The following is a 15,683-nucleotide window of genomic DNA, read 5'->3' as shown; positions in this document are numbered from 1 at the left end:
GGCAGCGACCATGTAACGCTTTTACAACATACAGAAGTGTCCTGGTTATCAAGGGGCAAAGTATTGACACAAATATTTCTGGTCGACCATGGGACATGATGGGACATGATGATGCTAGAGCTCTGGTACATAGCATCATCAGAGCGCTCATAGTCTGTGTCATAAGAGTGGGAAGCTGACAATTACTCCGAAGGTTGCACCTGTTGCACCCTCTACAACCACTGTGATTATTATAATTATTTGACCCCCCCCCGTTTGAACATCGTGGCCATTTACTATTATAATCTCAACCCGGCACAGCCAGAAGAGGACTGACCACCCCTCAGAGCCTGGTTCCTCTCTAGGTTTCTTCCTAGGTTCCTGCCTTTCTAGGGAGTTTTTCCTAGCCACTGTGCTTCTACATCTGTTTGGGGTTTTAGGCTGGGTTTCTGTATAGCACATTGTGACATCGGCTAATGTAAAAAGGGCTTTATAAATACATTTGATTGATTGATTGATTGATTGATTGATTGGACAGTACGCCAGTGTCATCCGATTCAACAACCACGCTCCGTTCAGAGGTAGGGTTTGGATTTGGTACCACCGGGGGAAGCCTGGTCAGAATGTGCTTGAGGGCAGATTCAATGGTTGCCATACAACTGTCCAGTGACTTAATCTCCTTGTGCATCTCCGTGCATCGAGATTTGTGCCCAGGCGAGGATGAGCGATGACGTTTATTGGGCAGTGGATCACGAGGGGAGTGAGACCCATTATTATACCTGGAGAGTTGGAATGATCATTGATCTGTGTGGCAGACTCATCTGATGAAAATCCAGAGGCTCCGCCCCCAAAGCACACTAGTCGAGATTTCATAGCTCTTGGTTTGAATTTCTAACAGTAAGTACAAGAGCTGCTACCCTGTGCAGCATGTTCAGATCCCAAGCAAAGAACGCAATGTGTGTGCTCATTTGAAGCTGGGAGTTGTTTTTCACACTGTTGACATGGGTGGAATGACATCATGTTTACAGCACTGAATCAGTGTTCAAAGAACGGATTTTAACATAAGAGAAGTGTGTCCCAAGAAAAAGGAAACAAAAAACAGCTTTTTGTTTCAGTGTGTCTCAGTGTATGCTTCGATTACCTCGGCATCGGTCTAGGATGCATACCGTCTAATTTGTTCTTAACTGACTTGCCTAGTTAAATAAGGGTTAAATAAATAAACAAATTAAAAACATACAAAAAATCTGAATGGCAGAGTCAAGCACGGACTGTCAGTCTCGGCGTTGGTGGACTTGGTCAAGCGAGGACCGGTAGCCTACAACACCGCTGAGCTCCGTGATCACAGCAAAACTCCAAGTGAGGGAGTGGTAATGTTGGATCAATGGGTCAACAAGCACCAACAGCCTCCCGGATGGCGCAGTGGTTTAAGGTGTGCAACTAGAGATTCTGGGTTCGGGTCCAGGCTCTGTCGCAGCCGTCCGCGACCGGGAGACCCATGGGGCGGCGCACAATTGGCCCAGCGTCATCCGGGTTAGGGGAGGGTTTGGCCGGCAGGGATGTCGTTGTCCCATCGCGCACTAAAACTGCTGTAGCAGGCCGAGCGCAGTGCAAGCTGACTTCAGTCGCCAGGTGTACAGTGTTTCCTCTGACACATTGGTGCAGCTGGTTCCGGGTTAAGTGGGCATTGTGTCAAGAAGCAGTGTGGCTTGGTTGGGTTGTGTTTCGGAGGACGCACGGCTCTCGACCTTTGCCTCTCCCGAGTCAATACCGGAGTTGCAGCGATGAGACATGACTGTAACTACCAATTGGATACCACGAATTTGGGGAGAAAAAGGGGTAAAAATATAATAAAAAATTAAAACAAGCACCAACAACAGCTATGCGTGGCTAATTTAGCTAGCTAGTTAACTTCTTAGGTAACGGGATAGACCCGAAGCTAACACATAAGGATAGAAATGCCCTACAAAAAGTAATAAAAGTTAGCTAGTATGGGCAGGCACAATAATGAGAGCGAGAGAGAGGGAGTAGATTAGATAATATAACTACTCGCGGCACCTCCTCAAATCATAGAAGAATCGTAAGAAAGTAATCCAAATGAGATTAATAGCAATCTTGCATTGTAAAACACATAAATGTGATCGTGAAGAAAATGTCACACCTCATCACTTTTTATAGTGACATGTCACATGGGCACAGTAATGGTGTGGCGTGACTGTAAACATCTTAGATATTATTAATCTTAATCACATTGCGTGAAGGGGAACCAATTCCCATAGTTCGTTTGGCATCCCGTTGTGTCAATCAATTGAGACGATCAGACAACACTTATCCAACACTTATCCAACACGTATCCTAACTGCAACCTAACGTATCCTAACTGCAACTTGTCAATATTCCAAAACCCTTTTGCGAGCCTCATGTGTCCCCATGATCTGTTTTGTAACATGAGTCCCTATGAAACACAGACAGACACACACTCTGGAAATAGATAGTGATAAAGTAGTGAAAAAAACGCGGCACCAAGCCGTTAGCCAGTGACTTAATAAGCTGATTGTGGCCTGGCTGCTCATTGTGCCTGCTAGCTACTACTTGATAGCTTAATTGACAAACACAGAGTTGGAATTAGCTAGCTAGCAAATGATTTTGTCTACTGATAAACTACCAATTGGTAGTTACAGTTTTGTCTCATCACTGCAACTCCCATACGGACTCAGAGAGGCGAAGGTCGAGAGCCGTGCGTTCTTCAAAAGACGACCCTGCCAAGACGCACTGCTTCTTGACACACTGTCCGCTTAACCCGGTAGCAAGCCACACCAATGTGTCGGAGGAAACACCCTGGTGACCGAAGTCAGCGAGCATGCGCCCGGCCGCCACAGGAGACTCTAGAGCGCGATGGGACAAGGACATCCCGGCCGGCCAAACCCTCCCCTAACCCAGACGACACTGGGCCCATTGTGTGCCGCCTCATGGGTCTCACAGTCGTGGCCGGCTGCAACACAGCCTGGGATCGAACTCGGGTCTGTAGTAATGCCTTTGACTGCCGTGCCACTCGGGAGGCCTCATGCTAATTTCACTTGGGAAATACTGCACCAAATAGCTTAGCTATGTACAATTGCATGACTAAGACTTCCTTTGCAAAAACGTCTACATTAATTAAAGATTTCTTAATTTATCTTAGATTAATTGTGACTATTTTAAGGAAGTGACTATATTGTTGCTACGGTGCCAAGGTACGATATGTGTACATAACACACCCACATCAAACCACACTTCCCAAGACAACTCTCGTTTTTTGGCATCAGTCATGGCCGCTAGCATTTCTTAATGAGCAATCTTCAAAAGAAGGACAAATCAGGAAGTATATTGCAGAAAAGTTCTCCTGCAACAGGGTGATCAAATGAAAATCCTATCAATGTACAGTAAACATTAAAATAGAATTTGTTGGCTAAAGAGCTCAGGTCTTTCCCTTGACAGCCATTCTGTGAATTGTCTCTCTCTGTCTGTGCTGTGCTAAACTAATCCCTAGCAGTCTCCTGCCTACTCTATCATTAGCATTGCCACCTTTGGCTGTGTAAATAATGCAGGCCAGACATTGGCTGATTAATGCATTATTCAGTGGAGAGCGGATCACACAGTACAAGGCATGAGTCCTGCTAGACCTAGCCTAAGACTAGGCCGGCCACCTGACCACACACACATAGCCAGGTGGAACACCACCCATCCACGCAACGGAGGATGACTGGTTTAGTCTGACTCAGGCTGCAAGGCCGAATGACAGTGATTAATAATGTCTTGTCATGAGGCAGACCCTGTGTCTTTATAGAAACAGAGCTGTTTGGTATGAAGTTGCAATTCTGTGGTGATGCAGGAAAAATTGTCTACTGGTTAATAAGACAACTTGGATGTAAAGGCCTATCTACCTATAGTCGGGCTAAATATATCTGTTTTCTAGTTGTTGCCCGTGCATTGTCAGTTGATGTACGGCATAGTGTGTAGGCTATACCTGTGAAACCAAGTAAGGGAGCTCTTTAGCTAATCAATAACAAAACTAGCAGACACTGCAGCCCGTGAAGACTTGAAGACATGCGTTCCTGCCATAAGGATCCGGTAAGGGAAGTTTGGGAGGGGTAGTGTGCAAGGGCAAGTGAACAAGAGCATTGTGTATTATAACTATCGGCCTCTGTGTGTGTCAGCCTGTCTTGAATTATGACCACCTCTCTCTCCAATCACTATGGGCTGCACATGTGAGATGACTAGGGGTCACCATTGGGGTCATCTCCATGGAAACATCAATTAATGTTATCACTCTGCCCACATGCTGGGCAGGAACATAGAAATGTAATGCATTGGTTGAAGATTTGCCTAACATCTAAAGTGACATTCTAATGAATGTCAAACAAATTGTCAATAGACATCTAATACAAATGATGCAGTTTACAGTGACATGTGTTCTACACTTGATATTGCCTCTCTCTCTCTGTGTGTGTGTGTGTGTGTGTGTGTGTGTGTGTGTGTGTGTGTGTGTGTGTGTGTGTGTGTGTGTGTGTGTGTGTGTGAGTACAGTATGTGGTTCTGAATAAACAAATGTTTATCCTAATCAAGTTGGAGAGTAGGCCTAAAGACCCGAAATATCAATATATGCAGAAAAGGGTGGGGATGGGAGTGCTCTTACATTCCAGGTGCTTTTTCTTGGGCGCCATCACCTCATGAGTGGTGGCTTTGCAGACGGCGCGAGATACCTCTGATCCCGTCAACTGGTACTGCGCAGCGGCAATACGATCCGTGAGCGTCTGCCCCGACATTTTCCCCCCGTGTAGTCGACCACCTCAAGAACTTATTTCACTAATGAGAAAAAAGAATATGAAAAGGCGGTCTTCCTACAGGAATACAGGTATCAACGATGCCAGTGCAGTGCGGTCCTCTCCAAATCCCTCACGGATAGGCCTGTGACCTTCTGAATGGGTAACACATTTTCAAAATTAGCTCAAGTAAATAAATAAAGACATAATTTGAAATTAAATAATTAGGTCACGTTTATATGTGTGTTCTGACATGGTTAGACTTACGCAAGATTGCTCTCTTCCCTTGCCTTGTGTCCCGTTATAACGTCCAGTTCAGCACCTTGGATAACGCCACTCTTACGTAACACTACGCTGGCAATAGAATATATTTCCTTGCACCACAGCAATAAAGCAATAGGCCTAACAAAGAATCAACCAGGAGATCGAAAACGTTGCGACCGCGCAGCGCTTCTTGTCCTCGGAATGAATGGATTTGGCCAAATGTCCAAACTTCATCAGAAATCCACAGAATATTCTCTTATCCGTTTTGCAGGAACATCGAATTGACGGTCAAGTGTTTCCACTCCCCACGCAAAACGGTAAACCGGAGGAGGTAAATGCACGGGTAGAATGTAGAGCTTTCAAAATAACCGTTTTGTAGTAATGACGCACAGTGTCCTTGTCGGCTCGTGGGTTAAAATATTCCTGCCGGATCTTTTTTTCTGATCAGGAATGTCTGATAGGCGCGTTGCCCTTCTCTCTTTGTCTACAGCAGTTGCGCCTCTTCCCCCCTGTGGCAGTAGCCAACACTGACCGGCGCACCAATCCAAGGACGCGGAATAAGCTACTATATGAAGATGGAGATGTTGGAAATAATTGTGTATTTAATTCACTCGTTCGTTTATTTATTTATTTAGAGTGTCTATCTGTCTGCCGTTCTGTCCTCTCTTCCCTCAGTGCAGTCAGTGTTAGGTCAGGGTATTAGCCGACACACGCCCAAGTCTACCACGCTCACGGTCGTGCGTTCCTAAAGGGGAGTATTCCTGTAGGCCTACAGTGTTCATTTTCAAGTGTGCACTGCTGCAAGGGTGCACAATATTAGAAACCGGGTTCGAACACACTGCGCACAGGGATTAGCCTATATTTTCCAAATGGCAGGTGCCCTCATGACGCTACTCTCTCAATTAAACTACTCTCTCATTATTACTGTAGCCTTGCCTGGTCGTTGACATTTTGCCGCACACTGTAGCCTATAAAGCAATATAATTAGCATAATTGTATTGCCTCGACCCCTTATAAATAAAGTAGCGTTGTCTGCCGTTTGTTGCAAAGGCTATACAGAGCAAGATAATATGATAGACAATAACTGCATTTTATTATACACATTTATTCTAGGCACTTTATTAGAGGCTCTATGATTAAAAATATACCGTATTTATTTGTCTTGGGAAAAAAAACATTGGAAAAACAAACCCACTAATTGTTCCACTAATTGTTCTTGTTTGAAATCGTCGTCTAAACGGTGGCCACTGAATTAATGCATCAAAACAGAATGTGTAATCCGCCCAGTTCATGTGCTCAGATTATTGGGTTCGTTCCAAGTAGCAGCGCACCACAGTTGAAGGGCGTGGTCACGTGACGTACCCTGAACCGCAGCCACGTCGCCAGGAGAATCAGGAAGCTTTCCATTCACTCCACTTCCTTGGTAGCTTCTTCTTCAACAACTGCAAGTAAGTGAAAGAAAAACAATTTATCAGTTTAGTAAGTATTTCGAAATTAATAGGCTGTATTCTGTTGATCGTTTAACAAGTAAATTACGCTGCACGTATGTCAGAGGAGCTCAATCATGTTTCTGCAGTAGCTAGCTGGTTGACATCAATGTTCAGCACAGACAACGTTACACCTTTGACCCGTAAAGTATGTCCTAGTAGAGCATAGGTTTATGGTGGATTAACGACGAATGCATGATGAACATGTTTTCTCAGAAACCTCATTAAATTGACAGATCAAATATTGTAATAGTGTTTACAAAGGTGTATGGCTGTCGTCGTTATTATTGTAATGTGTTCAGAATGAATATCAGATCATGATGATTCTTTGGGGTTCCTAACATGTTTAGCCCCTTGACGACTATAAACTACATGTTATGAAGGAGAGGAGCTGAAGAGAGGAACCAACTTCAGACTATAAGGACATCCCCTTTGTTTCCCTGTTATGTGTTTCAGGAATGGCCCAGTTTGAGGAAGTATCCCAGAAGTCTGCTGTCCACCCTAAACCTGTAGGGTTGGTCCTACAGTATGGTACTGCTGGGTTCCGCACCAACTCTAAGCAGTTAGACCATGTCATGTTCCGAATGGGTTTACTGGCCACACTCCGCTCCAAGAAGACTAAGGCCACCATCGGAGTCATGGTCACTGCGTCACACAACCCTGAGGTGAACAAAACATGAAGTGCATTCAGTAGCCTATTAATCATTCACTGTGTTTGTGTGGCTTCAGAGTCTCTCTTTAACTGATAGTCTCTGGTGTTTTATTCTGGTGTGCTCTCAGTGCCGATTTTCAGATATTATTAGAGGAAGGTTGTCTAGTATTGATTTGGTTTCAGGTAAACTATTGCTTTTCTGAATTACACAATATCCATGTTTCTCCCTCTCTCTCTCCCCCCCATTTACCTCACCCTCCATTTACCTATTCCTCTCATCCTCTCATACCCCTTCTTTCCGTCTCTCCACCTCTCCCTTCCTATCCACTATATCACCCCCTCCCCAGGAGGATAACGGGGTGAAGCTGGTGGACCCCATGGGGGAGATGGTGACCCCTGCGTGGGAGGTCTATGCCACCCAGCTGGCCAACGCAGAGCAGGAGGAGCTCCTCACCGCTCTGAAAGACGTCATAGAGAGAGAGGCCATCAGCATGGCCCAAGAGGCCAGCGTGTTCGTGGGCAAAGACACCAGGTACTGGGGTGTTCGCATTCTCTAGAAACTAAACTATAACCATGAATATCAATATAACGGGGTGAGTTCCTTTTGCATCACCCGGTGTCCTGGGTGGGTGGAGATTTAACTTTAGGACCAATGGAATGGTAAACTCTTTCCACATGAGGCACCGGGTGATGCAAATTAATGCAACCGTTCTGATTGGTCCCAGAAACCAATGGGTTGGGCCAGAACACACGTGGGTAAAGCGGCGTCTAAAAATATGTCATTGGCTTTGATACTTTCATTGGTTAGATATGATCCAGTCACTGATGACTTTGCTTTGTACAACATTTTGACGTCACCACAAACAACTTCAAAGATGGAATTCTCCGACTGAACTATGTAGCGAACATACAGCAGAGGAAGAATTCAGTTTGAGTCGTCAGGCAACTCGATATCTCCTTAGACGTTTAATCTGATTGGTTGTGTTACTTCAGGCCCAGTAGTGACAGCCTATCACAGGCAGTACTGGATGGAGTCCACGCCCTGGGAGGCCACAGTAAAGGTGCGTTAACTCTTAGGTTTCCTTAGCTGTCTATTATGTCAATCCTTCTGTCATTCTTATTCGACTACACCTTGGTGTGTGATTGATTGTTGGTTATTTTTTTTATTTTTTTTGTAAATCACTGATTGGTATCTTTCCCTGTCTATCAGACTATGGCTTGGTGACCACACCCCAGCTGCACTACATGGTATGCTGTCAGAATACCCAGGGTCGCTATGGTGAAGCCACTGTCAAAGGTTACTACCGGAAACTTTCCCAGGCTTTCATCCAGCTCACTAAGAACGTAAGACTACATCACCTCTCTGTCTGTTTGTAACACTATAATAACCTCCATTTAATAAGCATGACTATAAATAAAACATTTGTATTCTATCATTTATAATCACATACACACATTTGTAAGCAGTTATAAGCATGTATATTATTTTATAAATCATGTATACACATTTTCAAGCAGTTAAATGATTGTTCATGAAAAATAATGTTACCCATTCCGCCCCCTCTCTCCAGGTGCCTAACCGTACAGATGATCAGAAGGCCCTGCTGGTGGACGGCGCTAATGGTATCGGTGCTCTGAAGGTGTGTGAGATGGAGACCTACCTGAAGAATGAGCTGCAGCTGTCCCTCTTCAACGACGGCTCCAGCGGGAAACTCAACCACCTGTGTGGAGCCGACTACGTCAAAGTACAGCAGAGAGCTCCCAAAGGTGCGACTGCAGTCCAGCAGACCTCTCCTGGTCTCTTTTCTCTCCATGTGTGCCTCTCAATAGGCCACAAATAGCATCCTCGCCCAGTTTTCTGTATTTTATTTGCACGGCATCTGTATTGCTGTGAAGAGATGGGGTAAGTCAAGTGAAAGCTATATGGAGAATATCCACTTGCAACTGTCATTTTACATTTCAGATCTGTATCGGGAAAGAACAAGGAGAGGAAGCTACTTAAGATTATTTACGTTAGTCATTTAGCAGATGCTCTTATCCAGAGCGACTTACATTAGCAAGTGCATACATGTTCATCATTTTTTCTCAAACTGTCCCCCGTGGGTATTCAACCCACAACCCTGTATTTGCAAGCTCCATGCTCTACCAACTGAGCTACACAGCGACTGCTGTTATTGAGGTAGGGCTCACCTCTTGGTGTGTCCTAATGCACCGTGAGGTCGACACCGAACTTTGACTCGAGTGTGTCTCAGACTACAGGTGACTGATAAACAGACCTGCTATATCTCATTATGAAACGCAGGACAGTCAGGATTGTTATATTATAGTTTCCATGTTTGGCAACCAGAGGGAAGACATCTCAATGAGTTACATGTAATAAATACTGTAGGCCACAGCCAGACTCCTGAAGTGGATGGCTCTGACCCTTCTTCTTCTCTCTTTTTTCCTCTCTCTCTCTCTCTCGCTCTCTCTCTCTCTAGGGGTGGAGATGACTGCTGGGGAGCGTTGCTGTTCCTATGATGGCGATGCTGATCGTATAGTTTATTACTACAGCGGCTCTGCAGGGAGATTCCATCTGCTAGATGGAGACAAGATTGCCACTCTCATCAGCACCTACCTCAAAGAACTGCTCACACAAGTATATGCACACACACTCACACACTTGCTATACTTACCTTGGATGCTTTAATCTCTGGTGGGCAGACTGCAGTAAACATAAGTGGTACCGTCGATCTGTCTCTATACTATGAGCACCGTTAGCTAACAAGCATCAATAGTTCCGGGGCTTGGGTTTTTCATCACTGGTTATTTGGACAAATCACAATTTCGCAGGTGTTAGCATCTTTTGAAATTTGGATGGGGAGGTGACATTCGCTTGCGAAGACAGAGGGTGGAGCTACTCGTTCCGGTTCTGCTCCTCGTTTAGCATTTCTTCATTGCTTCTCTTAACATGTATGGACTCAGAAATTAATCGAGCAGCTGACCAATTACGCAAGACTTTAGTTCTGGGTTAACCACGATGAATGATGCTTAAACACGCCCCTACATAACACACACGGACTTGGTACCATCCTCATTCAGAAGTGTGCACACACTAACCTGTGTTCCCCCTGTGTGTGTTTGGGTTTGTGCAGGCTGGTCTTGACCTGCAGATAGCCGTGGTGCAGACAGCGTACGCTAACGGCAGCTCTACACAATACCTGGAAGATACCATGAAGGTGTGGACACACACTCCTCAGTCTTTCCAACACACACATGCGATCAGTGCTGACCTCTCCTCCCTCTTCCCAGGTAATAGTGAGGTGTACCAAGACAGGAGTGAAACACCTTCACCATGCAGCCCAGGAGTTTGACATTGGTGTTTACTTTGAGGCTAACGGCCACGGGACTGTGAGTAAGCCACATACAAATACACACTCGCACTGAAAGCACGCAATCAATGGCCGCCCGTCTGACAATGGTTATGTTGTGGTCCTGTCTCAGGTTCTGTTCAGTAAAGCAGCAGAGGAGAAGATTCAGAAGCTAGCCCAGGACTCCAACACCAACGACGAGAGGAGGAGAGCTGCACTTCTACTGCAGAACACGGTCAACCTCATCAACCAGGTATGGCCACACATTGTCAGGTCAACACAGGGTGTTTCTAAATATGCATACTACAGTACCGTGGTCCGAGCACTGAAATTGGAGCATGCATCAGTCGGAGTCCAAATAAAAGCACGGAGGGCACTTCTTGGATGCGTAATCCGCTTGTGCACATTTCTAAGCATTTAACCTTTATTTAACTAGGCAAGTCTGTTAAGAAGTATAACGCAACCGCTGGTGGACATTATTTGGGCTGGTGCAAGAGAAAATAAACTCTGACTTCAGAATGAAATGTTGCCTATTCACATCTCATATGTTGCCTATTCACATCTCATATGTTGCCTATTCACATCTCATATGTTGCCTATTCACATCTCATATGTTGCCTATTCACATCTCATATGTTGCCTATTCACATCTCATATGTTGCCTATTCCCATCTCATATGTTGCCTATTCCCATCTCATATGTTGCCTATTCACATCTCATATGTTGCCTATTCACATCTCATATGTTGCCTATTCACATCTCATATGTTGCCTATTCACATCTCATATGTTGCCTATTCCCATCTCATATGTTGCCTATTCCCATCTCATATGTTGTCTATTCACATCTCATATGTTGCCTATTCACATCTCATATGTTGCCTATTCACATCTCATATGTTGCCTATTCACATCTCATATGTTGCCTATTCACATCTCATATGTTGCCTATTCACATCTCATATGTTGCCTATTCACATCTCATATGTTGCCTATTCACATCTCATATGTTGCCTATTCACATCTCATATGTTGCCTATTCACATCTCATATGTTGCCTATTCACATCTCATATGTTGCCTATTCCCATCTCATATGTTGCCTATTCACATCTCATATGTTGCCTATTCACATCTCATATGTTGCCTATTCACATCTCATATGTTGCCTATTCACATCTCATATGTTGCCTATTCCCATCTCATATGTTGCCTATTCCCATCTCATATGTTGTCTATTCACATCTCATATGTTGCCTATTCACATCTCATATGTTGCCTATTCACATCTCATATGTTGCCTGACTACAGTATTTTATGTTAAAGGTCCAATGCAGCTGTTTTTATCTCAATATCAAATCATTTCTGGGTAACAATGACGTGCCTTACTGTGATTGTTTCTTTTTTACCATTTGTTTTGAGGTGTTTTGACTAATATTTAAAAAATTCACTTGCTAGCTAACCAACAACTGTAACAATGTATTTCATAGACAACAAGTGCTTATGTGCAATTTATTCAATAAACATTGGAGGCAAAATATAGTTTACATGTTGTCAACAATCTAAGCCAACCCCGTTGTTTTTGCCCCATATTTGCGCACTTGTTGCTAAACAACCAACCCATCTATTGGCAGAGAGGTTTGGAATTGCCTTTATTATTGGTCCATTAACAAATTTTCTGGTGATGTCACCAGGCAGGCCAAAACACCATCCCACCACCAAAACAGGCTGAAATTTCAGTTCTTACGGCTCACACACATCGTACCGAATGTGGCTCTAGCGTTTGTCTGCCGATCGTTCAGCACACGGTGTTTTAGGGACCACCCGCTGTAGACGTCTGACTGTTGACATTTTTTCACGCGAATAAACTATCTGGTTAGCTAGATTATTGCTATTGACATATAGCTAGCTGATAGTTATAAAGTAAAATGTTTGCTTTGTGTATATCTTGTTTCATCTATTGGTGCCATTGTCCTGGCTGGAAGAAGGTTCAGTGAATGGGGGGGGGGGGTGTGTGAGGTAATACAGTAAGGGAAGTGCGAGTGCTTCTCAAATGTAATGTTTTATGTATTCTCCACACTCTCGTCCTCACAAGAACATACTCAAGAGAATGTCCTCTGAGAATGCACTCGGCACATGAGTGTACAGCACTGTAATATGCATATTGCGAAACACCCACAGTCAACCATTTTAGCAATTCAGGGACTACACACAGTCATTGCAATGAAGGGTCAAATTCTGTGTGCATTACTTACATTTTTTTCTCTCCCTCTCTCTGTAAGACTGTGGGAGATGCTATCTCTGACATGCTGCTGATTGAGGCTGTGTTAGCCATCAGAGGGATGACAGTACAACAATGGGACGCCATCTACACAGACCTGCCCAACAGACAGCTCAAAGTCAAGGTGTGTGTTTGTGCGTGTGTGCACTCAGGGAGTTGCATCGTATGTTTCTATAAATGACTGTATATTAAAAGGAAACTAGTACATATGTTTTAACACAGTTCATCCCAGTGCCTCACAGTTGCAGTTTTGTTGTGCGGCCTATAGGTGGCAGACCGGCGGGTGATTGACACTACAGATGCAGAGAGGAGAACAGTGAGTCCAGCAGGTCTGCAGGAGGCCATAGACAGCCGGGTGAAGAAGTACAGACGGGCACGCTCCTTTGTCCGTCCCTCTGGCACAGAGGATGTGGTCCGAGTGTACGCCGAGGCAGACACACAGGTGGGACTGAGAGGCTGAGACATGGAGTGATAGTGAGCCACTCAATTCACCTTCCATGTTCACTCTCTATGCCTTTAACTTTCTTTGCACTTTCTTTTTCTGTCTCTCACTGTCTGATGGTGGTGATGGTAATGTGTTTCTGTGTGTTTCAGGAGAGTGCCGATGCCCTGGCACATGAAGTTAGCCTGGCAGTGTACCGCCTCGCTGGAGGAGTAGGAGAGGAGCCTAAATCGTTATAAAACACACACACTATGCAATTTAAGTCTAATGAAAAATCCATTAATCTCCTGAAGATGGACCACACTTCCTGAACCCAGTCCCATTTTGTAGCCTTTTTATCAGGTGCCAAATCATTTTATACGGTATACTGCATTTAATACTGTATTATTGCTACTTTTCTATGAGTCTGGAAAATGTGATTGATTTCAGTAAATGTGAAGAGAGCATATGCTAAATAAGGTTCAATCAAATGTAATCCCCCTTCTTACCCAACCTTAATCCAGTCAATGTATTTGTTTTGTACTATTCCCATGTAATTATAAGTGTTTACATTACCGGTTATTATTGTAGATCAATTTAGCATTTCTGTTCATATCTGAGTAACTGCACTGCTATGAACAGATCTCAACTGGAAAGACTGTGCTGCTATGTAATTGTTCAACACCAAGAGTAAAGATATGAAAGTGAAACTGACATCAAACTTGTTCTGCACATTTTTTTTTAGTTCGTATCCTCTCAAAAACCCTCCAGTTACATGGAATAAATGGCATGCATTAGTACATAGACTTAATTGCCTTATTACTTAACAGAATAACCCAAATACAGGTATACTCTCTGAAATGACCACATCAAGAGAAAATATGGTAATTGCTTTTTTTTGTTTGTGTTTTTTGTTGCTTATATAGAGAGATGGTTCTAAGACACAGGGAAGTTAAAGGCTAACATAAAGGCAGTGTGAGGCTCAGAGAGTTTAGTGCAGCCAGAGACACACAGAAGAGGACAAATAGGCGTCCTGATCCTGAAGACCATTATCCAAGGGGGTTGGTGTAGAATACATTTGTGGGTGGAAGAGCTAGGGCTTAGGTCTAAAGGGTATTTATTGGTCTAACATTCTAATCCTCGTCTGTGTCGTCAGCAGCTCCGGAGATGGAGATGGTGCATTCCTGTTTGTCACTCTCACACATGTCTTCTGTCTTAACTGTTCTGAGATAAAAGGCCAGGACAAAAGTGTTTTGAAAATGATACTGGGTGACACAAACATACAAATGTATACAAAAATGTACACAATTAGCATATTTTCAGATGACAAAAAAGATGACCGGTATTTCATATTTTATCGATAGATCATAGGTTATGACCCAGGCTTGCTCTACCTGATGAGAAGAGTCTTCCGCTCAGTCATCTCCACTGACTGTTCCTCATAGCTCTCTGTTGATTTCACCTCCACTGCCCCGACAGGGACCTCTTTGGTGTTTCCGTTATGTCCATTACTGGGGACTCTGCCCAGCACCATACCCGTTCCCAGAGGCACTAACGGAGGCAGAGGCGGAGCAAGCACTCATGCTAGCACTGATGGCCATGCCCCCTCTTCCTCCACCCAGAGACATGCTCTGTGCCATGGTATTGAGACTGGTGTCCTGCCCTCGATCAGCGCCCTGACAAATACACAACCACAGAGAAGCAATGACAAAACACACGTACACTTACTAACATATCAAAAGAACAACCATATCAAAAGACATGCATTGCTGCCTTTCCTTGTCTTCTCTTTTTAATCTCCTCCACAGATCTGACAAACCCAGGATAGGTGAAAGCAATATGGATGATTCCTACTGTGAATTTGCTTTCACCGGTCCACTTCTGTCTATTCAAGAAGGAGATAAGACGCGAGAAGAGCAGAAGCCTGTTTAGACTATTGGGGAAGGTGTGATGTCACCTGTAGGTGGTGATCTCATTCTCCAGGGCCATCTTGATGTTGAGCAGCTCCTGGTACTCCCTCACTTGTTGCCCACTTTTAAAAGAGCCCTGACCTGCCGTGCTTCTTTCTACAGTAAAGATGTGTTGTGGGAGTTGCACTACTCACCAGATGTTTCTCTTCTTCCATGCGTCTCCCCACAGCATCACAAGTTGGCGAGGGGCTTGAGATCCGCACCTGGTAGGAAGAGGAGGCGGCGAGGGGGCCCTCGAAGTGGCGGCAGAAAGAAGACATCCTTTCAGGGCTGCGATTCATGATGATTGCCTTTAAGTGTCTTCACCTTAACTCACCACTGGAAACTAATCACAGACTTCGTTAGTAGATCAAAATAAAGGGTTGAATGAGTATACATTATTTATACAATGTATTTTATTACACTGGGTTTAAAGAATGTTTACAGATAATAATAATCTAGACTAATTTACTCTCCTAAATTAGTGGACCATTAGTGGATG

The 15,683-nt window shown here is 44.2% G+C and overlaps 2 protein-coding genes across 16 annotated transcripts in view; one reads left to right on the top strand and one right to left on the bottom strand.

The window, feature by feature from the left end:
- LOC110522322 (clathrin coat assembly protein AP180) overlaps positions 1 to 5,542 on the bottom strand; it is a 43,067-nt gene extending 37,525 nt beyond the window's left edge. For 14 of the 15 annotated variants that reach the window (XM_036975896.1, XM_036975900.1, XM_036975899.1 and 11 more), the window contains exons 1-2: positions 5,046 to 5,542; positions 4,652 to 4,821 (exon numbers count right to left, since the gene is read on the bottom strand). In XM_036975896.1, coding sequence (XP_036831791.1) covers positions 4,652 to 4,781 — 130 coding nt within the window. In that variant the 5' untranslated portion in view covers positions 4,782 to 4,821; positions 5,046 to 5,542. Of the gene's footprint in view, positions 1 to 4,651; positions 4,934 to 5,045 lie in introns of all 15 variants that reach the window. The other variant, XM_036975897.1, reaches the window with a different exon arrangement.
- Positions 5,543 to 6,481: 939 nt separating this feature from the next.
- Positions 6,482 to 13,948, top strand: pgm3 (phosphoglucomutase 3). The gene is made up of 13 exons (XM_021600641.2): positions 6,482 to 6,490; positions 6,986 to 7,194; positions 7,529 to 7,713; positions 8,175 to 8,242; positions 8,392 to 8,525; positions 8,753 to 8,948; positions 9,662 to 9,819; positions 10,316 to 10,399; positions 10,473 to 10,571; positions 10,665 to 10,784; positions 12,813 to 12,935; positions 13,080 to 13,253; positions 13,406 to 13,948. Exons 2-13 carry the CDS (start codon positions 6,988 to 6,990, stop codon positions 13,490 to 13,492), a joined length of 1,635 nt encoding a protein of 544 aa, XP_021456316.1. The 5' UTR covers positions 6,482 to 6,490; positions 6,986 to 6,987; the 3' UTR covers positions 13,493 to 13,948.
- The last annotated feature ends 1,735 nt before the right edge of the window (positions 13,949 to 15,683 follow it).

This window comes from Oncorhynchus mykiss, chromosome 4 (genome assembly GCF_013265735.2).
Source record: "Oncorhynchus mykiss isolate Arlee chromosome 4, USDA_OmykA_1.1, whole genome shotgun sequence".
NCBI classification, from domain to species: Eukaryota; Metazoa; Chordata; class Actinopteri; order Salmoniformes; family Salmonidae; genus Oncorhynchus; species Oncorhynchus mykiss.
The sequence above is the reverse complement of the archived record's forward strand: the minus strand, read 5'-3'. Positions and strand labels throughout refer to the sequence as shown.